Source organism: Macrotis lagotis, chromosome X (assembly GCF_037893015.1).
Source record: "Macrotis lagotis isolate mMagLag1 chromosome X, bilby.v1.9.chrom.fasta, whole genome shotgun sequence".
Classification (NCBI taxonomy): domain Eukaryota; kingdom Metazoa; phylum Chordata; class Mammalia; order Peramelemorphia; family Peramelidae; genus Macrotis; species Macrotis lagotis.
In genome coordinates this window covers 62,074,585-62,101,760 of record NC_133666.1, presented here as the reverse complement: position 1 = coordinate 62,101,760, position 27,176 = coordinate 62,074,585, and the positions used below count along the sequence as shown (strand labels likewise).

General features: G+C 36.8%; 1 protein-coding gene and 1 long non-coding RNA gene across 3 annotated transcripts in view; both read left to right on the top strand.

Annotated features, from left to right (window-relative positions):
- Nucleotides 1–27,176, top strand: part of LOC141497565 (uncharacterized) — a 317,802-nt gene that overhangs the window by 38,767 nt on the left and 251,859 nt on the right. The gene's annotated exons all lie outside the window — the stretch shown is intronic.
- Nucleotides 4,178–11,777, top strand: LOC141499808 (BCLAF1 and THRAP3 family member 3-like). The gene is given in 4 exon segments (XM_074202552.1): nucleotides 4,178–4,202; nucleotides 4,205–5,197; nucleotides 5,200–5,312; nucleotides 5,314–11,777. Coding segments are annotated over 4 exon segments (1,959 nt in total). The 3' UTR covers nucleotides 6,142–11,777.

Sequence of the window (27,176 nt, the reverse complement as noted above, 5' to 3'; positions counted from 1 at the left end):
TTTTTTCAAGAATAATTTCTCATCAGGTAAATTGAGAGTCATCCCACTTAAAATGTACTAATATGTACTCTGGGAGAAAGGGAACAGTCATCACCGAGTTACTCCTTTTTTGGGAAATTGACCTACCTTCATCATTATTTTAACTTGTTTTACCTAAATTTCTTTTCCTCCCAAGCCTGTAATTTTAACAGACATTCCATTTCTAAATATACTAGGATTGCCATCCATCAAAGAGGTCTCCCCCCAATTTCAAATCAAAACAAAACAAAGAAGCAAACAAACTTTAGTAACAGTTGTTTATCCATTTTTCCAATTTACAATTAATTAATCTTATGAGAGACCGATAATTCTTCTGTCTGATCTCCCTTACTGGGGTTTGGTCCCTGTTTATTATTCTCCTTTAAGATGTTCTGATGAGGGATACAAGGTGGGAAGAAGGGGGGGGGATGGAGCAGTAGGCTCCACATTCAAGGCAGAAACTTTTCCTTTATCTCCCACTTTCTTATCCAAAGCTTGACTTACCTTTCCATATACATTTAAAAGAGCCCATCCCCTCCTGCAAATACCATTCATCTCCTTTCCCTTTTCTATGGTAATTTTACTTAAGCACTCAGGAATTTGGGGAGGCTTTCCATCCCTATGGGGCTTCCCCAATCTTCACACCAAACCATATTTTGAGCCCAGACCTTTGCTAAAGTAGAAAAGGGAGGGTCTTCCCATCCCCATACTTCAACAGGGATGGGATCTCTGCTGTTTTTCTTAAATAGAGGCATTTACACAAGGAATCCTGCTCCTGATGCCAATTAATGTATTGTGATTTTAATGAGGTTTGGATTTATTCCTGTAAATGACACTCTCATGCAGGTGAAAATGAAAGTATTTTAATAATGCAAGGAATAGATTGCTTACAATAATATTCAATGCAGCAAATAATATATATATATATATATGAGAAAGGATTATTAATACTATAACAAAAGTAGAAGAGAAAGAGAAAGAGAAAGATAAAGAAAACATCACCAATTAGGGGGAGCACCAACTCTTAATCGCCTTTGGCTGGAAAATTCTGGTTCAACAGCCATGAGTCCTGAATGTGCGAGCCACAGGCAGAATGTCTTCTCCATGGGTGGGATTCCCTTTCTTCTGCTTCTGCTTCTTCTTCTGCTTCTTCTTCTTCTTCTTCTTCTTCTTCTTCTTCTTCTTCTTCTTCTTCTTCTTCTTCTTCTTCTTCTTCTTCTTCTTCTTCTGCTTCTGCTTCTGCTTCTTCTGCTTCTTCTGCTTCTGCTTCTGCTTCTGCTTCTTCTTCATAATGAATGGTTGGAGTCTCAGGATATTTATTAGGGAAGAACAAAGATTTATTGCCAAATTCAATTGGAACGGATCCCAGAGTTCTTATCATGAACGTAGGAAGTCAGTAAGTGTTATGATGTTAGGAAGATGTCATATGGGGCCACAAGACACAACATAACTAAGGTCAGCACTGTGAGAATAGCCAGTTCTTTTCAGTACTGTTTATGTTCCAAGGAATGGCTAGTTCCTGGGACTCTAAGAATGCGGTCAAATCACATAGGACATGTTCCAGGGGGGAAGGACATGTTCTCATACAGGCTTGAGAGAACTTACTCTTATAAGAATTTCATTTTCTTATACAGTAAGTGAACTTGTCCACAGTGCTCAAACCTTTTCCATTTGCTGTAACTGATGGTTCCACATATGAATGGTGTGGTGCTGGCTGATGGAGCACCTGTTTTCTTGATGTTCATTGTTAGACTAAAATTAGTACAAGCAGCAGAGCATCAATCCCTACTTTGTTGCATCTCAGCCTCAGAGGCTGCACTGAGTGCACAATCATCTGAAAACAGATGGTCTTCCCTCTAATTTGTTCTTGGCTTGTAGCTTTTTCAAGTTGAAGAATTTGCCATCAGTGTGGTAGCTGCTCTTGAGACCATGTTCATCCTCAGTGAAGGCATTTGTTATCATGACTGGAAATATCATGGGAGTGAGAATACATCCTTGTTTCATTCCATTGGTAACTGGGAAATCTTGAGAGCATCATCTACTATTCAGAACCAGGGCAAGCATATCGTCATGAAATTGCCATATAATACTGGTGAATTGCTCTTGACATCCAAATTTTGACATAATTTTCCATAAATGCTCCTGACTGATGGTCTCAAAGGTCTTGGTCAGATATGCAAATGTTGTGATATTTTTCCTGGAGTTGTCAGGCAACAAACTCCATATCAGCTGTTCCTCGACCCTTTCTGAAACCACAGTAGCTTTCAGGGAGTTAACCATCTTCCAGGTAAAGGATCAGCCTATTGAGAAGGACTCTGGAAAGAATCTTACCAGCATTGACTTAAAGAAAAATATCCCTGTGATTGTCACAGGACAATGTATTCCTTTTACCATTATAGAGATGGACAGTGGAGACATCCTTGAATTCTTGTGTGATAACCTCTTCATGCCATATAACTTGAAAATTTTCAGGCAGTTTTTGGATGAGCAATGGATCCCCCACCTTGTAGATCCCAGCTGGAATAGAATCAGCACCAGGTGCTTCACCACTTGAAAGGAGCCTAATGGCATTCAAAACCTCTTCTTCATTTGGAACTTCAGTTAGGGACTGATTGACTTCAACTTGAGGTAAATCATCAGTGACTTCTGCATTGATTGACGATGGTGTGTTAAGAACACTATGGAAGTGTTCAGCCTATCTCTCTAGGATCATATCCCTATCATTAATCAACATGGATGCATCAGCACTGTGTAGTTGAGATGCACCATGTCTTTGGCCCATAAATAGCCTTCAGGCATCATAAAAGTATTTTAGTTTGTTACTGTCTGCATAAAATTGAGTTTCATCTGATTTGTTACTGGGCCAAGAGTCCTGCATCTATCTAAGCTTTGCTTGTACTTTACTTTTTTTTTTTTTTAGATTTTGCAAGGCAATGGGGTTAAGTGGCTTGCCCAAGGCCACACGGCTAGGTAATTATTAATGTACTTTACTTTTGATAGAATTAAATACTGTCTTCTTAGAAATGACCTATCCTGATGGTAAACCCTGTGGAGTTCTCGTTTTTCATTTTGCAGGTTCTATATTTCCCAATCATTTTTATCAAACCAGTCTCCTTGTTTTCTAGTGTTCTGGCCCAAATGAGCAAATATAGTTCTGTACACCAAATCTCTGAAAGTTGCCCATGCCTTTTCTGCTCCACTGCTGCCAGCTGTGTGCTGGCTCAGTTTTCCCTCCAAGTTAGCAATAAACTGTTCCCACTCAGAGAGACACTCTGATCTCTTGACATTAATTCTTCTAATATTCATTTTGCCTTGGGACCACTGCTTTGGTTGAATGTGAATATTAGCCTAGAGAAGATTAGTCGGTGGTCAGTCCAGCACTCTGCCCCACACATTGCCTTTGTCCCTTTCACCTCCTTTCTGTATGTTCTCCTTATGAACTAATAGATGCCAATGTTTACTACAAGGGTGCATCCAAGAAGTTTTATTTAAAGTAATTTAAAGCATTTAAGTAAATGGAAGACAGTGTATGTGATGAGAAGGTCATGAGATGTGCAAGAGTCCTTTAGTACTAGGTGACCATTGCTATTGCTGTTTCCAGCTCCATTCCTCCCAATGACTCCCTGCCATGTCTAGTAATTTGAGCCTACTCTAATATTAAAATCACTCAGAATTATGTTTGTGTTCTTTTGGTACATTGATGATAAGTCTTCAGGTCATCATAAATTTTTTCTTTAACTTCATCAGTGTTCATCATGCTAGGTACTTAGGCATGATGATGGCATAGCATTTTCCTGGAAGTGGCAATCTCATTCTCATGAACCTGTCATTCACTCCTTTTGGTAGGCATGCAAGAATGCTGATTAGATTAGTTTTTTTTAGGTGTTTTTTTTGTTTTTGCAAGGCAAATGGGGTTAAGTGGCTTGCCCAAGACCACACAGCTAGGTAATTATTAAGTGTCTGAGGCACGTGCCCCCAGGGAAGGAGACCACGTCCAGGTGGAGCGAGTCTGTGGCTGCAGGAGCCCTGGGAGCCGGAGTGCCCCAGGACGGGAAGCCTTTTGCACTACAGCGTGGGCAGCATGTCCTTCTCCCTGGGGGAGTTAACCAGCTTCGAGCCCGCCAATTTAAAAAGTGGATCTTGGTACACATGTCAAAAGATGACAAGATCACGGACCAGATCACCAAGTGGAAACAGAGGTCTTTATCACCAGAATTTAGGAATCCTGAATACTATAGACAAAGATATTCCCATGGCACTTATGACTATGAATACAAGGGGTTCAGAAAGGATCCCAAAAGGAACATGCCTTGGAGAATGTATGGTGAGAAATATGAACAAAATGATCCACGGATTTCTCATGGAAGTGTACACAGAATTTATGATCACAGGTCACCTTCCCCAAGTGAAAGGAGGAATTCTTTAGAAAATACTTACAGTTATAAGTCTCATCGAGGATATTCACCAGAAAGGAGCGATAGTAGTAGAAAATTTCATTATACTCCCAAATATTCAGATGTACCACCCTACAAAGAGCATGAATGGCATTATTCTTCACAAAAAGTATAAGAAAGGTGGTTGCCTGATGATGCCAGATTTACTGGAATTGGAAAAGAAGTAAAGCCTTTTCATAGATCAGCAGACTCTTTTAAATTTGAAGGAATGTGGCATGAAGATGATCTAAGGTACCAGAGGATACAGGAAGACAAATATGATCAGTCACCTCATAGATGTCCTGAAGAACTTGTGACAAGGAGCTCTTTTCAGAAGAGGTATCCTGAGGATGGTGATTTCAGAGAATATGGACATACGTCAAAAAGAACTAAAGACATGGAAAGATATGAAAACAGGGAGCCATCCAGGAATCCTAAATGGAAGCCAGAACACTCTTTCCCATCTTACCAAGAGAAGAAAGGACAAAGGAGTGTTGAAACCCAAATGTATCGTTCTACAGAACGGGAGTACCTAGAGGATAATTCGTTAGCCAAGATATCTTATGGCTATCGACACAAACATTATAAGCATTCAGATGAGGAACAGTCCTTTTCCAATGGAAGAACACAAAAATATTCCAAGGAAGAAGATAAAAAATATAGTTCTCCAAAGGGTTCTCTAAGTAGAGAGTTAGATTATTTTACTAGTAGTGGAAGACTGAGAGAGACTGAGGAAGGGAAGGGTGTTATTTAAAATATCCTAAGAAGGCCTGTAGTGCCTGTGCTAATCCTTATAAAAATGATATTGATATGAGACTCTTTAATAACAAACTGAGGGACAGAATAAAGAAAGAAGTTGATTTTAAAAAAAGAGCAAGATTCTTCCAGTAGCCACTATGATACAAGTCATAGATGTTCAGATGGGAAATCTTCAGATGTCAATTTGAAGAAGAAATTGCTTACAGTTAAAGTGGATATGAAGAAGACAGTAGATAAGTACAGCAGGAAAAAGGAAAACTTCCATCCAGTGTTTGAACATCTTGATGCCACGACACAGAATGTCAGAAACAAACCATCAGGAGAATTTACACAGGAAATCATCACAATAATCCATCAAGTTAAAGCAAATTATTTTCCATCTTCCGAGCTTACTTTACAAGAACTTTTCTCAAAAATGCAAGATACACACGTTCCTGATATAAAAGAAATGAAAATGAATTCAGATCCAGAAATTCACAGAAGAATTGATATGTCTTTGGCAGAACTGCAGAATGAACGAACTGTGAAGTGTGAACCAGGACAGGCCTTGCTCAGAGTAATAGAAGATCCCAATGATCTCCAACATGATATTGAGAGAAGGAGAAAAGAACGATTACAGAATGAAGATGAACGAATTTTTCACATGGGCAGAGCTATAGGAAGGAATGATCAGAACTACAGTTTTTCAAAATTTCATGCAGGTGGATTCCAAAATCCTATAAGATTTATTAAACCATACTTCAGAAAATTTATTAGAAGATCTTACAAGAGCAATTTGATAGAGGGCAGATTCCAGCCCCATTATAAATCAGGCCTAGTTTTGAAGGGTTTGTATGTTCAAGCTAAGTACCAGCGTTTACGTTTTACTGGTTCGAGAGGATTTATCACTAATAAATTCAGAGAAGAATTTCTAAGGAAAGAAAAGTTTTAATTATGTAAGGTGCTAGAAATACAGGAGCATCATATGGACTTCGCTACTGAAATCTAACCTGCGAATGTGACAGCTGGGAATGAATATTATAAGAGGATTTCTGCTTGACAATATCTCTTTGTCAGGAGTTAATAAGGAGTTGGAACTAATACTGTAACTTTCTTGATAAATAACTTTATTTTTCAGTAGTGGAATGCTGCAACTTTTTTACAGTTAACAGTTGCTTTTAAATTGCAGCATTCAGTTTGAAAGTTTTAACTACAGTTCTCATGAAAAAGTCTCAAGAATACTCAAAGGGAATTTATTTATCGATAACATTTTCTCTGAGCATGGATAGAATTTATTCCGTTGTTATATCTAAAAATGTATATGTTGAAAGTTTATTGCTTATGTAATAAAAAAGAAAAACCTACAGAAAAAAAAGTGTCTGAGGCCAGATTTGAACCCAGGTACTCCTTACTCCAAGGCCAGTGCTTTATCCATTATGCCACCTAGCCACCACTTGATTACTTTTGATTGCAAAACCTACCCCAGCTTCATTGGCATTCCACTTCATTGTGGTCACTCCAGAACAATATGTATCCAGTTCCAACTTCAGCAAGTTGGCCTGCATTTACCAGTCTTGTTTCACTAAAGACTGCTACTTGAATGTGATACCTGCTGGGTTCTCTTGTAACAAGAGCTGTTGTCTTTCAGGTTGCTTGATTGATGGTTTTAATTTGTAATCACACCTACGGCAAGACAGGCTCCAAATGAGGAAAAATAAGTGAATTATTGTTATTATAACAAAGGTAAAGTCAAAGGAAGCTTGCAACAATAACTAATGATTTCTAATAGTATTATAAGTATAACAAATCAAATTAAGAGAATGAAAGAGATAGGAAGCATTATCAGAGATAGTCAAAAACACAGAAAGTTTTATCAAAGATCAAGTTACCAATCAGACAATCAAACAAGCAGGATCTGGGAAACTCCAACTCATGGAAGATACCTCAGGCTGCAGAATCCCGATTTTCAACCCCTTTCATAATCTGAATCAGAAGTGTCCCAAGGGCGGCTAGGTGGCGTTGGGCAAGCCACTTAACACCATTGCCTTGAAAAAATCTAAAAAAAAAAAGTGTCCCAAGCAGAGCATCCTCTCCATGGGTGAGATTCCAAAGGGGTCAAAGCAAAACTTGTATAATTATAGGATTCTAAACAAAGAAGGCAGGGAGCCCAAGTATCTACATGACTCTGGACTCAAAAGATCCATCCTGAAACTGTCCAAGTTTCAGGAGGGATGTTTCTTCTCCATATAATTGGGGCAAGGGGTGCATTTACAGGATTGCCACATTCTCAGTAAATGCTCCTTTCCTTATCAGGGACTGGCTAGGTTCCCAATTATACAAGAGTTTTACTACAAGGTCACCATGCCCCTGACTTGTTTTACATTTTTGTTCAGGGTATACTAGGGGACGTGGAAGAGCTTCGTTGATTAATCACTCACAGGCCTATTGGATCTTGTGTTGTCTAAGAGTATGTGCACGTTCCATGTACCAATGGTGAATGGAATCTTTTTGAAGAAGTTTTTGTAGATTTTTTTGTGTGTCTCAACTGCACTGTGAGATCCCCCAGTCTGTTGCAGCAATAAGTTCAGAGTTGGGTAAACTGACACTTTTTAGGATATCTTTTCTAGCCCCTCCCTCGCATCAGAAGGTAAACAGTGAGATCCTTGAAAGGGCTGCTAAGTCACCCAGGGGGCAGCCAAATCCCACTGTTACTTTTAGTGGGGAAACTGCCCTTTGGTCTAGGCATCTGGGCCACCTTTGTGGAAGGTTGTGACTACAGCTTCCAGTATATCTACACCTGCTGCTTCATCAATTGCTGCCACAGGACTTTGAGGAATGGTTATGAGTGATGTCTTTTGTTGCATACAAAAATTGAATTCAAGTGAGGTAGAATTGCATGATGACATCTGCCTCACTCTGTCCTCCAAAATCATCCTGAGCAAGCATAGTAAGACAGTGTCAAGACAACTGGTGATGGCTCTAGAGAACTATTTACCATCTAACATTTGCAAAGAACTTTACATAAATGACTTCATTTGAACCTCATATCAGTCCTCTCATTTATTGTAGATACTAATAATATTAATATCCCCATCTTATAAGTGAAAACAGTGAGACTTAGAAAGTTGCTTGATAGATTTTAGTGTACAGTTTTCAAATAATATCTATAGACACAGAATGAGAGTAAGATTCCTGCATGAATATGAAAAGGAGTCACTTCATATTGTACCATCTAAAATTTTCAAGATGGATTCCAAAGTTATATGCTTCACATATAAAAAGAGAAGACCACAATGCTGGTGGAATGCTATTTTTCAGCTTCATTTATGTGACCTGTTTTTGTTTGTAGATAGCATTTGGACTGCTTTTGGTGAGAAATCCTTCTTTGTCATTATTAAACTTTACAGAGGAAGATTATTAAGTCAAATTGATTTGAATTATTGAATAGGTTTTCTAGAAGTATTGTTTATTGGTTCTTTCCCACAGTCAGCTTACTTATCTTTAATAAAAACAAGTTTGTTCTATTACCTTGGATTTATTTTTGCTTGAGCAGGACATATACTCTAAATTAACAATATGGAATTACAAGATGGATATGTTTTATGTATATGCCTTCTATTTATCCCTTTTGTCTCAAAAGGTATGATAGTATCCAGTATTTGACTGCAGTTGGAAGCAAAAACCTTCCCTCTGTCCTCTTATGTTTCTTTTTAGTTCTTGCAAGATCAAGCACATGAATTGGATTTGAGTCAAGGGGGGCTGTGAGAAGTCCCCAGCCTCACTTTCTCCTCCAGAGCCATCAGGGTGCAGTGACCAGATTTGAATCAGGACTGGAAATGGCCCTGGACATAAGGCAATCAGTGTTAAGTGACTTGCCCAAGGTCCCTAGGTAGTAAGTGCCTAAGGCTGGATTTGAACTCGGGTCTTCCTGATTCCAAGGCCTGTGCTCTATTCACTGTGCCACCTGGCTGCCTTGCTGATATAGATAATTAAGACCCAAAGTGAGAGATGACTTTGCCATTCCCCCACTCATCACATACACGCAGATACACACACATACATCTATCTCAGTTTTTTTCTTAATTTCATTATCAGTGCCTGAACAAAAAAAATGTATATTTTGCTATTAAATTAATCATATTAAAATTAATGCATCAGGGGTGTCTAGGTGGCGTAGTGGACAAAGCACCAGCCCTGGAGTCAGGAGTACCTGGGTTCAAACCCGGTCTCAGACACTTAATAATTACCTAGCTTTGTGGCCTTGGGCAAGCCACTTAAACCCTGTTTGCCTTGCAAAAACCTAAAAAAAAATTAATGCATCAAAACTTCTATGAGAGACAAAAGTCAACATTGAGAATTGAATTGGGAAACTCTGAGTATGTTGAAGTATGTGAACATAGATTACTTCTGTATGGAAACACATTCAAGGTAACAATATTTTCTTTAATCTGTGACCTTTTAGATAGGAACAATCATTATTCTGACTCTATGTTAACTGTTTAAGAGACAGAAAAGCATTTCACACTGCCACCTCAATATTTTGTAAACTTCCTACTTTGCTTTCAAAGTAAAGAAATGTTATCAGAGTAATTGGAAGGCCCATGACAGCATGTTATAACTTCTTTATTTATTATGGTTCTTAATGTATTAAAAATTAAATTTACTTTCATTTGAGTTTAGTTGCCCTGCCAAAGTTAATTGCTCCTCAAGAGATGCTAAGCTGAGGCAAAGAACACCTGCTGACTTTGGTATCTTATTTTCCCCTGAGCTCTAACATTTTTCCTTGTAATTAACCCTGATGTTCTTTTTGCCATCACAGATCAACTAATAATATGTTATGTTTTAAAGGAAACAAACAACAGGATAATGGGAATATTATAAGAAGTATATTTAAAAAGCACAAGTTCATTCTAATAAAAACACTTAAACAATATCTTGAATTTGAACTTAACCATTACAAAAAAAAACAAATAACATATTTACCCTTGATGGTACAACGCCAAATAAGGAGTAGGTCATGATTAAGAATATGGTCTCAACATTTGTTTATATTATTAGTATCGTTAGTATCGTTCTCAGAATAAGAGTTCCTTTGTGTTGTCCTTGGGCTATATAAGATGACTCCTTGTAGAGTTGGAGTATTCCTGTCTTCTCTGGAAGGCCCAACCACACAGTCAGTCCTTTTATCTTTCAGTATTTATCTATGGGCTAATCTAGCTACTTTCAGAGAGGCTCTTTACCATAGGAGGGATCACTAATGAATTTTCTGGTTAGGTGTGGAAGGCTTATAAGCTGTGCCAATAGAGAGTACACACGGAAATGATAAGTCTTTGAAATATTTAAATATACTCTATTCATATATAGCATGCACACTGTAAGAAAAAGTTTATTTTTATAATAGAAATGGACATTTCTCTGGCACTTTCAGATATGCAAAGTATTGTATATGCCAAAGTCCTTTTGCTCCTAAAAGTAAGGGGTTACAGATATTATTGGAAGCAGTCAGGTACCTCAGTGGATACAGCACTGGGCCTGAAGTCAAGAAAACCTGAGTTTAAATCCAGCCTCGGACACACGTTAGCTGTGTGTCCCTGGACAAGTCATTCTCTCTACTCAATCCTCTACAGATAGAAATGGCAGACCACTCTAGTATGTGTCAAGAAAACCTCTTAAATAGGGTCATGAAGAGTTGGACACAACTGAACAACTCTATTATTATTCCCTTATATAGATTAAGAAACTAGAAAATTGCTAATGAATTACTCACATAACTGTTAAGTGTTAGAGCTGGACTATATGTGTTCTGTGTGTAGGGGTGGGGCTCAAGATTGATTGAGTCAATCTTCCCCTCCTCATTTAAAGTAACCAAGATGCTATATCTTGATACCATGGTCAGATGACTGCACTTCTGTTAATCAGGGACAGGTGTAAACTCCATGTGTGCAAGGCCAAGGTATATCTGTTGAATCAATTAATTAAATGTTTCAGACTAAGTGTCAAAAGTCCTCCAGCTTTTTGAAAGTCTTCAATAACCATTGAATGAAATGTAGTCATGCTACACTGTAGCTTTATTTGTACTGTTTTGGGGGTTTTGGTCATAGTCTGTAGGTTTTATATAAACAAACAATCCAAATTTCATTTTATTGTCTGACAGACCAGAGGAAAAGTGACGTTACATAGTCCTGAGAGAAAATAATTTGGAGTAGATGCATTGTTAAGATGTGGAAGAGTACCTCTTACTTCTTTTATTAGAAGAGGAATTTTATACTTCTAATTGGCACTCTAGTAGCTTCCCCAAAATAGATGATGATAATGTCCACATTTGGAGTTGAGGACACATTGAGGAAAGACAGCTTCCTCTGCCAGGAACCAAACCAAGAAGCTGTATCACACCTAAGGGGAAATCCATGAGAATTTTACTAAAAGAAATGAACTCATGTTAGAGGCCAGAAAGGTTAAGAGATAAGACTTCCAGTTTATCACGGTCAATTTCACAAGACTAAGGATGGTTGACATTGAAATACACATACAGAAAAATAAGAAATGTGGGCCTAAAATTATAATCATCTCCCAAGCAAAAATAAGCATTTTAAAAGTTTTCAGATATATATATATATATATATATATATATATATATATATATATATATATATATATATTTAAGGGAAGTTTGTGAACAATAGCAAATCCCTCAACCAAAAGCTAAGAATTTACAATGATTCAAGGGGCATCTAGGTGACATAGCACCAGCCCTAGAATCAGGAGGACCTGAGTTCAAATTCAGCCTCAGCCTTGTAATAAGTACCTTAGCTGTGTGACCTTGGGCAAGTCACTTAACGCCATTGCCTTGCAAAAAAATTTTTAAAAAAGAATTTACAACAATTCAAACTTTTAAAATTAGTATCAATAAATTGCTACCTAAGTATGAGAACCTTCAAAAATTATATTTTCAACATCACTAAATGTTTCTGGTTTATAAAAGGGAAAATAAGAATAGAAATGAGATGAAACCAGAAGGATTACAGAGCCAAGTGCCCACTTTTGTTCAAGGAAAAATAGAAGTTAAAGAAGCATACATAGCTACCATATTTAGAATGATTTTTCTAGGTTTTGGCTTATAATAAAACTAGTAAAGGAGTATGATATGCTTCCTTCTGTGACACCAATATGGTGCTAATATCGAAAAAAGGAAGAGTAAAAACAGAAAGAAAATTATAGACCAATTTCTCTAATGAATATGAATGCAAAAATTTTAAATAAAATATTAACAAAGCAATTATAGTATGTTATCACTGGAATAATGTACTATAATCAAGGAGGATTTATACCAGGAGTTCAGAGTTAGTTTAGTATTAGGAAAACTGTCAGCATAATGGACCATTTCAATAACAGGCCTCATAAAAGTCATACAATTATCTCAATAGATGTTGAAAAAGCTTTTGATAAAATATAGCACCAATTCCAATTAAAAACACTATACAGCATAGAAATAAATGGAGTGTTCCTTAAAAGGAAAAACAGTATCTAATCTAAAACCATCAACAAGTACCTTACACCTATCAGATTGGCCAATATGACTAAAAAGGAAAATGATCAGTGCTGGAGGGCACATGATAAAACAGACACTAATACATTGTTGGTTAAATTGTGAACTGATCCAACCTTTCTAGAGAACACTTTGGAATTTTTCCCAAAGAGTAAAAGAACTGTGAATATTGTTTTATCCAACAATACAACTACTAGGTTGATAGCCCAACGAGATCATGAAAAATGTTTTAAAAAAAGGCCATCTTTACAAAATATTTATAGCAGTTCTTTTCTTAGTGGCAAGGAATTGGAAATTAAAGAGATGGATAGCAATTTGGGCATGGATGAACAAATTGTGGCATATGAATGTGATGGAACACTATCATTCTATAAGAAACCACAAAGAATGGGACTTCAGAATAGCATGCAAAGACTTGTACAAACTGATGCTGAGTGAAGTTAGCAGAACTAAAAGAGCATTATACACACAGCAACATGGTATGATGATCAACTATGATCATCTGCAGGACAGTAATTAAATACAGTACTATAGGACTTGTAACGGAGAATCACTTCCACATCCAGAGAAGTAACTGTAATTTAAATGCAAAGCTAACTTTACCATCTTCAATTTAAAAAAAAAGTTCTCTTATGAATTATGTCATCATTTCTCTCTAACTTTTTTTCTCTTCCATTTGGATGTGATTCTTCTTTTACAGCATGAGTAATATGTATCCATGTGTTGACATGGTTATATATGTATAGTCTATATTACATTGCTTTCTGTCGGGGTTGGGTATGGAGGGAAGGGAAGGAGGGAGAAAAATGTAAAACAAAAAAGATTGTTGAAAACTACCATTACGCATAGTTGGAAAAATAAATATAGAAAGAAAGGGGGAGAGAAGAAATAATGACAGGATTGCTCTCAGAAAAACCTGAAAAGATGCATATGATCTGATGCAAAGTGAAATGACTAGAACCAGAACATGTTACACAGTAATGACAATATTGTATGATGATCAACTGTTAATGACTTAGCTATTACTCAGCTATACAAGGATCCAAAACAATTTCCAAAGACTTACGAGAAGTGCTATCCCTCTCCAGAGAAAGAACTAATGAAGTCTAGATGCAGATCGAAGCAAACTTTTCTTGTTTTTGTTTTGTTGTTTTTGTCCGTTTTCTTTCACAAAATGTCTAAAATTTGTTACATGACCACACATGTATAACCTGTATCAAACTTGCTTGTTTTCTCAATGAGGGGGAGGGTAGTTAGGGAGTACAAAGGATTAGAAATCAAAATTTTCTAAAATGAATGTTGAAAATTCTTTTTATATATACTTGTGGAAAAAATTAAATGTTTTTAAAAAGAAAATTTAAAAAAAAACAAAGTAGAAGTGTGATTTGCTGAAGCAGTTTAGTTGCTTGAAATGTCCAGAAAATATGATTCTCCTGTGTTATATTTAATTGATTGCAAAAATGTAAGGATAGAGCAAAATGCTGCTGAAAGATTGGTATCCAACAAGGAGTCTCATTTTGCAGATGTCATACAAGATACCTCATTTGCTGATGCTAAGATTATATAAGATCTTTTGGCAAATAAGGCCAGTGACAATTTTATTGTTAACTTCAAATGAGAGCCTAAACAATGAGCTTTATTATTTCTGCTAGGATTTGTGTAGTGCTTGAAGATTTGCAGAAATTTTTCCTTTTGATTCTCTCTATAAGCATGAGATAAGTACTGTTATCTCCTTTCTACACATTATAGACCTAAGGTGCAGGTCTTTTTTATAATTGCCAAAGATGTTTACTGTTATCATTCAAGAAGTGTTATTTTGCTTGATTTGATTTGGTTTGGTAGTTTTAATATTGGTATGAGATTTAAGAGACAGCAAGACCAGTAAGGAAACTATTATATTAATGTAAGGTGAGAGGTGATGTGAGCATGAATGAGAGCAGCAGAGAGAAGAGGATATATGTGAGAGAGAATATGAAGTAAGAAACAACAATATTTGGTAGCTGATCTTTGTGGTGAATAAGAGAGAAGAGTTGAAAATTAACCAGAATCAAAAGAATGCAGAGAAATAGCTTTATAGTAGTAACAACATACATGTCAAATGTTATTGCTTTCATGTATTAAAACATATAAAAGAAATTTACTACTGTAAAGATTACTTCAAAAAAACTAAGAAATCAAGGATGAATTGAATAGATTATCACCTACTCTTTCCCTCTAACTTACTGATTTAATACAATATCAATCTCAAGGCTAAATTGGATTTTTCACATAACAGAATTCAAAGTAGATAGGCACAAATATGAAAAGCCTATTTTCTGTGACTATGCAGTATTATTGGAATTTAGCTTGCTTTTGGTTGTTCCTCACTTTTGCTCCATAGTCATCTCACTTCTTATTTGGGTCATTCATCTTTCTAATGGTATTCTTTATGATACTTCTTCTGCACAATTCATTGGTCATATTTTGCAGCTTGTTTATGCCTACCATGTGCCTTTCCATTGCCCTCTCACTGACCTACAGCTTTCAGTCTTTGGAGTCTGTGATGAGAGATTCGTTGCCAATACAGTGTCTTCAAAAAGAGTATTTATGTTAAAACACAGACCTTTATTTCAAAGAGAAACATGGATTCATTAGAAATAATGTACTGTTTCCCAAAGACAATACAGTCTTCTTTCCTCTTCCTATTTAAATCTATGGTGAAGTCATTGTTTTTATGCTATTTTTTCTCTGAGATATATTCTTCATTTTGTTTATTTGTTTTGCTAGCTGAATTTATTAGAGAACTTGTTTTCAAAAGTAAAATTAATAAAAAATGAAAAAAGTTTCTGCTCTTTTTTCACAACAGGAGGCAGCAAAAGTGGAAGGGGGGAAAACAGGCTCTTGCCTCAAGGTTCTTCCATTTTAATCAGCAAGATTTTACTTGTACATAAAAAGATGGGATTTTACAAATGAGATTTCCAGACAAAGTGCTCTAAAAAAAACTGTGGTCGGACCAAACAGTCCACTTTACTTGAGAATTGTATTTGGAGGGAGTGATTTTCACATCCCTAGTAATCTTGAAGCAAAGAAAGGATAAGCATTTTTGGATTTATATTTTTTATAAAAGAAAGATTTTATTTAGTTTGAATTTTACAATTTCCCCTCTAATCTTACTTTCCTCTCCCCACCCCCCATAGAAGACAGTCTGTTAGTCTTTACATTGTGTTTCCATGTTATACATTGATCTAAGTTGAATGTGATGAAAGAGAAATCAAATCCTTAAGGAAGAAAAATAAAGTATAAGAGATAGCAAAATTACAGACTTAGATAACTTTTTTTTTAATTAAAGGTAATAGTCTTTGTTGTCTATTCAAACTCCACAATTCTTTCTCTGGGATACAGATGGTATTATCCATTGCAGATACTGCAAAATTGTGCCTGGTTGTTGCACTGATGAAATGAGCAAGTCCATTAAGGTTGATTATCACCCCTGGGTTGATGTTGGGTGTACAGTGTTCTGGTTCTGCTCATCTTGCTCAGTATCAGTTAATGAGAATACTTCCAGGCTTCCCTGAATTCCCATCCCTCCTGGTTTCTAATAGAACAATAGTGTTCCATGACATACATATACCACAGTGTGTTAAGCCATTCCCCAACTAAAGGACATTCATTTAATTTATAATTCTTTGCCATCACAAACAGGGCTGCTATGAATATTTTTGTACAAGTGATGTTTTTACCCTTTTTCCTATTCTCTTCAGGGTATAGACCCAGTAGTGGTATTGCTGGATCAAAGGGGATGTACATTTTTGTTGCCCTTTGGACATAATTCCAAATTGCTCTCCAGAAAGGTTGGATGAGGTCACAGCTCCACCAACAATGTCTTAGTGTCCCAGATTTCCCACATCCCTTCCAACACTGATCATTGTCCTTTCTGGTCATATTGGCCAGTATGAGGGGTATGAGGTAGTACCTAAGAGATGCTTTAATTTGAATTCCTTAAATAAGTAGTGATTTAGAGCAGTTTTTCATACGACTATGGATCACTTTGATTTCCTCATCTGTAAATTGCCTTTGTAAATCCTTTGAACATTTGTCAATTGGGGAATGGCTTGTTTTTTTTAAAAAAATTGAATCAGTTCTCTGAATATTTTAGAAATGAGTCCTTGGTGAGAAATACTAGTTGTAAAAATTGTTTCCCAATTTACTACATTTCTTTTGATCTTGGCTGCAGTCTATGCAAAAGCTTTTAATTTAATTTAATATAATCAAAATCATCTAGTTGGTTTTCAGTGATGTTTTCCATGCCTTCCATGGTCATAAACTGCTTCTCCTTCCATAGATCTGACAAGTAAACTGCTCCTTGATCTTCTAGTTTGTTATAATATTGTTTTTATGTCTAAATCCTGTATCCATTTGGGTCTTTTCTTGGTATAGGGTTTGAGTTGTTGGTCTAAGATTCTTCCATGCTAACTTCCAATTTTCCCAACAGTTTTTATTGAAGAGAGAGTTTTTATCCCAATATCTGGACTCTTTGGGTTTATCAAACAACAGATTTCTTTTCTTTTCTTTTTTTTGGAAGGCAGGGGGGTTAAGTGGCTTGCCCAAGACCACACAACTTGGTAATTATTAAGTGTTTCAGGCCGGATTTGAACACAGGTACTCCTGACTCCAGGGCCGGTGCTCTATCCACTGCACCATGACCCCAAATAGCAGACTTCTTTAATTGTTTCCTGCTATTGCACCTAGTGTATTCCACTGATCCACCACTCTATTTCTTAGCCAATAGAAGACAGTTTTGATGACTGATGCTTTATAATATAATTTTAGATCTGGTAGGGCTAAGCCCTTCCTTTGCATGTTTTTTTCATTAAATGCCTGGAAATTCTCAACTTTTTATTTCTTCATATGAATTTACTTACAATTTTTTCTAACTCTTAAAGTAATTTTTTGGAATTTTGCTCGATAGGGCACTAAACAAGTAGAGCTAGAGAGGCTTTGCTCACTTGACATAGTAACTCCAAGGGCTGGCCAGTAGGGAGTGCTGGTTGCTTTCTCTGGAGTAATTCAGGTCCTCTCTCTAGGCCTGGAGGGAGTGAGGGGTAGCAGCAGAGTCTGAATTGTTCTTGAACCATGTGGGCTGAGTCCTGAGGGAGGTAGTCTCCCTTTCAGCTGAGGGAGCCTGCTGCCCACACCTGAGCCTGGGGGTAGAAGGGCAGTTACTGTTTGTTCTGGGAAGAGGGCTCCACTAAAAGTATGGAGCTCAGGCCTCTGATCCAAGTGGTTCATCCAGCCATGCTCTGCAACTCTGTGCTGGAACTTACCCTCCAGCCTGGTTGGGACTCACCAGACCTCTGCTCTGCCAGCCAGAAATTACACAGCTAAAGGTGGTCCTCAGACCCACCACTCACCAAAGCCTCCACAGCTGAGACCAGTCCTCTGGCTTCACCCTGCCCCCTCTTGCCCTCTGGTCTCTGCTCCCAGTTCACCCACGGTCCCTGGAAACAGACCTTCTTGGTAGATGTTCTCCTATCTTCTCTTTCTGGGATTGTCAATTGAATTTCTGTTAAGAGGTTTCTTTCATGTTATTTTTGAGGAGAAACCAGGAGACCTTAGCACAGTGCCTGCCTTCTCTCCACCATCTTGGCCGGAAGTCCCTGTTGGATATATTTTAGAGTAGATTTCTATTTAGGTATGGGTTGATGTGCCTCCTCACCATGAATTTCTCTTACTCTGGTTGAGGAATTATTGCTGTTTATCCTTAGTGTTAGAAGAGTGCCAATGATATCACAAGGTGATGTCTTAATTTATGAATTGGATTTGAGACAGTTATACAAAGTTGTCACCCTCACTCTTTCTTCCAGAGTCATTAAAGAAAAAGGTCTCGATGGCAGGTAATGGCCGTGAGGTTCAGAGGATGACCTAGCTAATTATCCTCATTGGCTTATCAAGTTTTAAATTCTTCACAGTGTCTGATTCATGTCCATTGGAACAGATTGTTCTTACCTGCTCATTCCACCAGGGGCATTCTTCATGTGTTTTTGGTAGAGACTGCCATATCACCAGTGGGTTTGAAACCTGTCAGTTATCCTCAACTGGTTTAGTCTGCTGAAATGGTTTACCAGGGTATGGCCAAGAAGCTACAGCTTCTTGGAGTCACAGGTGAGTGTACAGTGACAGGTGGACTATGGATGAACAACCATGAAAAGGGTTCAGTAAGCCTCATATCAAATGTGCTAGTTGTCCTTAAATACCATGCACTTGGTTAAAAGATAGGGTAGAGATCAAGGAACAACTCATGGAAGAGGCACCTGAGCTGAAACAAGAAAAAGAATGATTTCAGCAGGTCAAGACAAAGAAAGAATAAATTCCAGGAAGTTAGTGTGAGTATAGAGTTCAGTGAAAAGTGAAAATTGCAGTTTGCCTAGAATATTGAAAGGTAATATGGAGTAGTGGCTAGAGAACTGGACTTAGTGTGAACAAGACCTGGTTTCAAATCCTGCATTTGTGACTGTGAGCAGTTGACTTAATCTCTCAGAGTCTTGGTTTCTTTATTTTTAAAGTAGATATTATAGTACCTATAGGAAAGTCAATATTATTATTCTAAAGCTTACTTAATTTGCATATATTTGCTGGCATGTTGTCTCACCTAAAAGACTTGTGTGATCATTGAGAGCAGGGACTGTCTTTTTTTTTGCAAGGAAATGCAGTTAAGTGACTTACCCAAGGTCATGAAGCTAGGTAATTATTAAATTTCTGAGATTGAATTTGAACTCAGGTCCTCCTCACTCCAGGGCCCGTGTTCTATCCACTGCACCACCTAACTACCCCAGGGACTGTCTTTTAATATTCTTTCGTATCTCATACTCTAATGGCTATCACATAGTAAGTAGTACTTAATGAATATTTATTGACTGATGCATTTGTAAATTTAATCTCATAAGAATAAAAAAAGATTGAATTAGAGTGATAATTTGTGACCTTTTTTGTCACTGCCTGCCCTCCTATATTCTAAGCCTTAGAATCATCATATAATATAGAATGTCAAAGCTGGAAGAGATCTTAAAGATGGTAAAAATCACCCCTTCTCACTTGCAAAGTAGAGAAATTGAGACTAAAAGAGTAAGTGGTTTGTTGGATCAGCTCAGGATCTGGTATTTTGCTATTAATTTTAAAGATACATTTTTAAAGATACATTTAAAAGGGGGTATATGTTCAGAGGACAGTGAAAGTCATATTGAATTTGCCTCCTTGCTTCTGGCCCCCAGGCTAAAAATTTTTTTGGATCTCCCGAGCTCCAATCTTGAAAAATATAACTTGAAGGCACATTTCGCTGTACCTTATCTTCCTAATGTGTTGATAAATGTGTCTTCAGATTCAGAAATCTTACTGAAATACAGATAAAGTGACGTTTGTCATTTTCCCATTGGCCCCATAGCCTGTCATTTTGTCTCTGAAGAGGAAATGGAATTGTATTGGCATTCAAATTCCATTATTATGTGCTTGAAATAGTATTTATGAAAATATTATCATATTTGTAACAGTATTCTATCATTCAAACAGAAAACCAACAGTGCTATCATTTCAAGACTATCACATGAGAACTTAAGAGATACATTATTAATCCTCTAAGATCAAAATCTCAGTTTGTAAATATTGGTCTTTTAAGAGCTCTTGAAGTCACAGTTTTGCTTTCCTAGTCATTAATAATAACAGTAATAATAAATAGCTAGAATTTATATACCTTTTTTTAGATTTGCAAATATTCTCACTTGATCCTTATAACAATCCCAAGAGGTAAGTATCATTCCTATTCCCCATTTTAGAACTGAATAACATGAAGCCAACAGGGTGAAGTGACTGTCTCCCAGAGTCACACAAATAATAAGTGTCTGAAGATGACTTTGAACTTAGGTTATTCTGACCCTAGATCTAGTGCTCTATGCACTGTGCCACTTAGCTGATAGTTGAAACTTAACATTTTGAGGGTATGCTGCATTCCAAAATGGTAGCCAAATATATCTATCTAACCATGGCAGAGCATTAGCTAATGTAAATGATTTTACTTTGGGAAGACTTTTTTCATCTCAGCATATTGTTCTGTTTCAAATACTCCAAGGTACTAGATGCACAAATGCTAAATTATACTTCAAATCCTCAAGAACTATTTAAAAAGAGGTATTTATATTATTTTAATGAGCAGCAACTTCCTTAAAGAAGGGGAAAAGAAGAGAACAAGTATTATATTGCTCCTACATTTTAGTAAATATTATCCCATTTAATCCTCACAGAAACCCTGCAAAGTAAGTGCTGCTGTTATCCCTCTATTATATAGGTGAGGAAACGAGGCATATAGAGGTTAAGAGACATGCTTTGGGTCATTCATCTAATAAGTAATGTGTCTGAGGCCATAATTGACACCAGATCTTTTTGAATCCAGGTTGAGTGCTCCATAGTTAGATGTAATCTTTTTATTTTTTTAATTTTTTTTATGTTTTTGCAAGGCAAATGGGGTTAAGTGGCTTGCCCAAGGCCACACAGCTAGGTAATTATTAAGTGTCAGACCGGATTTGAACCCAGGTACTCCTGACTCCAGGGCCAGTACTTTATCTACTGCGCCACCTAGCTGCCCCGATGTAATCTTTTTAAAAGGAGAGAATAAATCAGTCAGCCTCATAGTCAGAACAGCCTGAGTTCAGTTAGTGTCCCTGATAGACGATAGCTTTCTGAATCTGGAGAAGTTACTTAAACTGTTAGTGCCTCAAGTACCTCTGAAGTTGCAGATATTCAGTACTGGTAGAGTTTCTTATCAGAGTGAAATCATATGTCTAGTAAAAAAAAAAGCTCTGCTTAAGTGTTGGGGTATAGGATAAAAAACAACAGCCAAAAGTCCTTGTACTAAAGTAACTTGTATTCTATCAAAGGAAAATATGTGTGTACATATAACTACATTTAAAATACAAAGTAAATAAAAGTTATTTATTGTTGGAGGAAACACTAGAAGCTGCAGAGAATAAGGGAGTTTATTCCATGACCAGGGACAGCCGAGGTAAAGGCACAGAGGCAAGAGCTGAACTGTTTCTGTGACATCAGCCAACTGGGTTGAAGCGAATTGCGTGCAAAGATTTTCTGGAATAAAAGATATATGGAAATATAGGTTGGAACCAGATTTGAAAGGACTTTTAATGCCAGAAAAAAGTGTGTGTGTGTGTGTGTGTGTGTGTGTGTGTGTGTGTGTGTGTGTATCCTGGAGGCAAAAGTCAACAAACCTTTATTAATTACTTACCTAGGTTACCAGGTGCTATGCTAAGCCAAAAAGAAGGCCTTACCTAAAGGAAGACAGACATGCAAGTAACTATCTCCATATAGGATGTATGCAATGTAAACGGAATATCTCAGAGAGAGATGGAATTAACAAGAAAGGCTTCCTGAACAGGGAAGATTTAAGCTGTATCTTGAAGGGAGCAAGGAGATATCAAGAGGCAAAAGTAAAGAGGGGGAGGTTTTCCAGAATGGAGGATAGCCAGGAAAAGGACGTGAAGTTGGGAGATGAAGTAGCTTTATATGAGAAACAAGGAGGCCAGTGTCCCTGGATCTCAGAATATCTGGAGAGGGGTAAGGTTGATGAAAACTTGAAAGCAGGGAGTAACAAAGTTACACATGATTTTATATTCTTGAAAGATTAGGGAAGGTAATGGAGAGGAAAATGACAAACCACTCCAGTATCTTTGCCAAGAAAACGCCCTGACCAGCAGTGGTGTGCTATAGTCTACAGGGTCACAGGAGTCAAACAGATGATGATTGAACAATAGCAATAAGAATTTTCTGATTGAGAATGAGGCATGACGTGCTCAGACATATACATAGTCAAGGAAGATGATCTTGGCAACTGAGTAGAGGGTGAATTTGATTGGAGGAGACTAGAAGCAGGAAGCCCAACCAGAAGGCATTAAGTGATATAAACCTTAAGTGAGAGTTGAAGCTGTGTCAGTGCAAAGAGAATGCATAGAGGTGGGACACTGGGAATCTTGACCCTCTAGTTACTAGACAAAGGTACTCTGTCTTTCTGGGTCTCATTTTTTTATTGTAAAATGAAGAAGTTCAACTTGTTAATTGTTTCAGCCTTTCCAGCGCTAACATTTTGGAATCTCTCTCTGGGTCCTCCATTTTTGTCTTTGCAAAACAAATACAGCTTATTTGCTAACCAAAAATGCTGACATTCTTCCCAACTATGAAATTGTATATTTCTGAAAATAATCATATAGACAAGTAAGACAGAATGGTAAGATATCTACTTAGTAACAAGATAGAGAATGCTCACTAACTTAATTAGACCATGGTAGTGCAGTAGGTGAGAAGAAAGGTATTGCCTGTGGGGTCTCTGGACATGGGTTCATATTCATACCATGATGTTATTTCTGTGATCTTGGGCAATTCTAATTTCCATGGATCTCTGTTTCCTTATCTTAAAATGAAGGACTTGAACTAAATAGGTACAAATGGCCTTTATAACTCTCAATATATGATCCTAAGTTCAAATACTATTTCTCTGTTGATACAGCAGACTCTGTTTCAATAATATTCTATTATCATTTTTCAAAAAAAAAGAAAAGAAAAAAATCATTGTCCATTTCCATTCTTTGGATTGCTTTGTTTTCCACTTTGTTTTCCTGTCCTGTTTATAGTTCAGTACAGTCTGTTTTGTTAATTTACATATAAGACTCCCAGAAGACCATTGAAAGAGCATAGGAAAGGGGTATCAAATACAGCATGACATTAGTTGTGTACATCCTTGTACATTGTTCAGGAGGTCTATATGATGTTTAAATTTAAAAGCAGATTTTCTTTTTGTATATTATCTTCCTGCTGTTTTAAAATATCTTAATATGTTTTAAATGCAGGTCTGTTACCTGTTTTGCTGCTTTTACAGTAAGAAAAGAAATGTTCTTCAGATAATAAAATAAAGTAGACCCAGTAGAGAAGTCAAATACATTCCACCTATATAATTACATTTTTTTGTCATTTAACAAAGTTCCCCCAAGGAAAATCACTATCACAACTTCTAAAATTATATGTGGTTTGGCTTTGCAAATCAACTTTTCACAAATATGGGGGGGGTGAGGAATAGAATCAGTACTTTGTGATGTTGCATTTTTTGGTTTGTTTTTCCAAGACTATCATGGGTATAACATAAAAGAAATGTAACTGTAACCTTAGAAAGACTGAAAGCAAGGAGCGGAGCTGATGACTGTCATATCAAGATTAAAGCCTTGAGATACTTTCAAGCCATCTTACCCACCCAATCCATTGTTTAGGAATAGAAATTAGTGCCATTCTAACAAATTCCAAGGATATAGAACCCTAGAAAAACACACATCTCTAGACTTGCAACTGATTTGTTCATCATTAGAAAAAGCTTCTTTAGACAACTGTAATTCTGCTGTACACTGTGCTTTGTTTCTTGCCTGACTCATTTAATATAATGGTGAGAAGCATTAGGCATCTCATGTTAAACTTGCAAGAACTTCTCTGAATCAAATATGACAGGATTTTTTTTAAAAGGATGGAAGCAGACATTTCAGAGCAAATAGTTGCATTCTATTGTGTCAGTAAACGAACAGTCAAGTAAATATGACCGGTTTCCCCAGCACCCAAAGTATACATAACCTTTGGCCAGAACCCCAGAGAGATCTTTCAGTCAATAAGTTTTAAGTGATTACTTTGTTCCAAGCACTGGCAATAAAAAGGAAGGCTAAAATTAAAACAAATTGGGTCTTGTCCTCAAGGAATTAATCACCTGGAGGAAGGGGAGGGGAGGAGAGATGAAAAATTCATAAATAGATATATTTAAGATATAGGTTACATAGAGGGAAAGAAATCTCAGAGGTGAAAGCACTAACTGCTGACAGGAAGTGTGTTTGTGGGGTATGTGTTTGTGTGTGTGTGTGTGTGTGTGTGTGTGAAATGAGTCTCAAATTGGTAAGGAAGAAAAGATTTGCAAAAGTTAGCATTTGACATGAGTCTTATAGAAGCTAGGGATACTGATTAGAAGAGATTGATAGGGAGATCATCTTCAGATTGGTACAAAATCAATGCAAGGTTTGCTTGAAATAGCAAAGTTGTTAAGTGTAACAAGATACTAAAGGGCCTAGAAAGCTGAAAAGTCTAAAAAGATTGTAAAGGTATGAAAGGGACAGGTCATGGAGAACTTTAAATACCAAAGCATCCCATATTTTATCCTGGAGTTAGAAGAGAGTTAATAGAATTTGTGGAGTAGGGGAGGTAGAATGACCAAATCTATGTTTTAGGAAAGACAATATTGCAGTTCCCTTAACGTCTTGGAGGAGATTAAAGTCTTGAAGCAGAAAGATCAGACAGTAGAGTTTTTGAATAGGACTTGTGTAAGATGGTGACTGTGTGAGTGGAGAAAAGGGAATGGGTGTCAGAAATGTTGTAGATGTAGAAAAGACAAAATTTGGCAACTAATTGGAATATATGGAATATAAAGAAATAAGTAGTTTGAGATAGAACCAAGTTTGTGAAGCTGGTAGTTGGGAGGACAGTGATGCTATTGAGAATAATAGGAAAGTTGTGAAGAGTGGTAGATTTGGGTAAAAAGAGACTAGAATATTTTTGGGTTTTAGACAACTATAGGACATCTACTTCATAATAAGGGACTGGAGTTCAGGAGGGACTGTATATATGAAAATACATATTCATATATATGTACATATACATATGTACATATATATATATATATATATAATCATCTGCTCAGAAATGATCATGGAAGTTATTTAGATAATGGAGAGAGTTTGCATAAGGATGGAGATTGAGCAAAGGCTATGAAGGAGAGGTCAGGCAAGTAATAGTAGAACAAAGAGAGAGTAGAATCATGAAAAATCTAAGAAAAGAAAATATCCAAAGAAAGAAGGTGAGTGACAGTGTCACAGATTGCAGAGATATCAAAGAGGACTAAGATTGATAAAAGGGTGTTAGATCTGGCAGTTAAGAAACCACTGGGGGAAGCTAGGTGGCCCAATGGATAGAGCACCAACCCTGAAGCCAGGATGATCTGAGTGCAAATTCATCCTCAGACACTTAATAATTACCTAGCTGTGTGACCATGGGCAAGTCATTTGACTTCATTGCCTTGAAAATTCAAAAAACAAACAAAAGAAACCATAGATAATTTTGTGGAGGGCAGTTTCAGTTGAATTATTATCATAAGTCAGATTGCAGAAAGTTTAAAAGCAAATGACAAGAAATGGAGACATCAAATACAGATAGTTTTCTTAAGAACTTTAGCTAAGAAAAGGTGGAAGGGGAGAGATAGAGAATGATAGCTAGCTAGTATGGTTAGATTAAGTGTAGGGTATTTTTTAAAGGATAAAGGTGATATGAGCCTATTTATGGGTAGTAAGGACAGAGCTATTAGCTAAGGAGAGACTAAAGATTGGAGAGGGTAGACATTAGACAAATCTGCTAGAAAAGATAAGAGGAAGTGGGAATAAATGTGTATGTAGAGGGCTTGACATCAGCTCGGAGAATGACTGGTTCCTCCCCAGAGACTGGGGAAAGGAGGAGTTAGTGGGGATGATATCATAGGAGAGAAGAGGGAGCTTTTATAGTGAATGGTCTTAGTTTGGGGGGGGTAAAGGAGTATGAGGTGACATATGAAAAGTATAAACTGAAAGCCTAGAAGAAGGAAGACTGAGAAGTATGAGGAAATAAAAGAGAAGTTAAAATATCTAATTTAAGAAAATTTAAAATTAAGAGGATTTAAAAAACTAATTTACCATGGGTTCAAAATAGGGAAGAGAAGAGAGGTTAGCAAGCATACATGTGTTTGGAGATCATGTTGAGAATAATATTCAAAGTTAGGAATAATAAAGTCTAAAAAGAGCTAGAATAATATAAGGTTCTGATCATATAAATGAATCATATACACTAGATATATGTGTTTTTGATGTTGCTGAAACATCTTGGTATTTCATTGATATGTGGGAAAAACCAATAGTGATGATTGAGAAACAGGCTTGGATATACTGTGTGTCACTATTTTGTTGTAAGGTATCACATAGTGGTGGCATATTTGGCATTTCTGTAACCCTGAGGCACCTAGCTAATATGGGAGAAGAAATCATCCTCAAAAGCCAAGGATTCCTGTTGCATCCAAACCATCACCAGAAGCCCTATTTACTGTCAAATTAGGCCATGGGCTAAAGTGATGATAAGCATGTCTTTGCACACCATACCGTTCATTTTAACAAACCTATTGTGCAAGTCGGGTCACCATTAACTTGCTGTCCTTGTATCCTTCAAAGATAAAGACATCATTATCATCATCATTATAATAATAATTATTATTATTATCATTATTGTTGTTGTTTTTGTTTTTGTTATATATGCTTGTTCATGAATGCAGATGTGGATGATGTGTGATGGCAAGCTCAAGGATA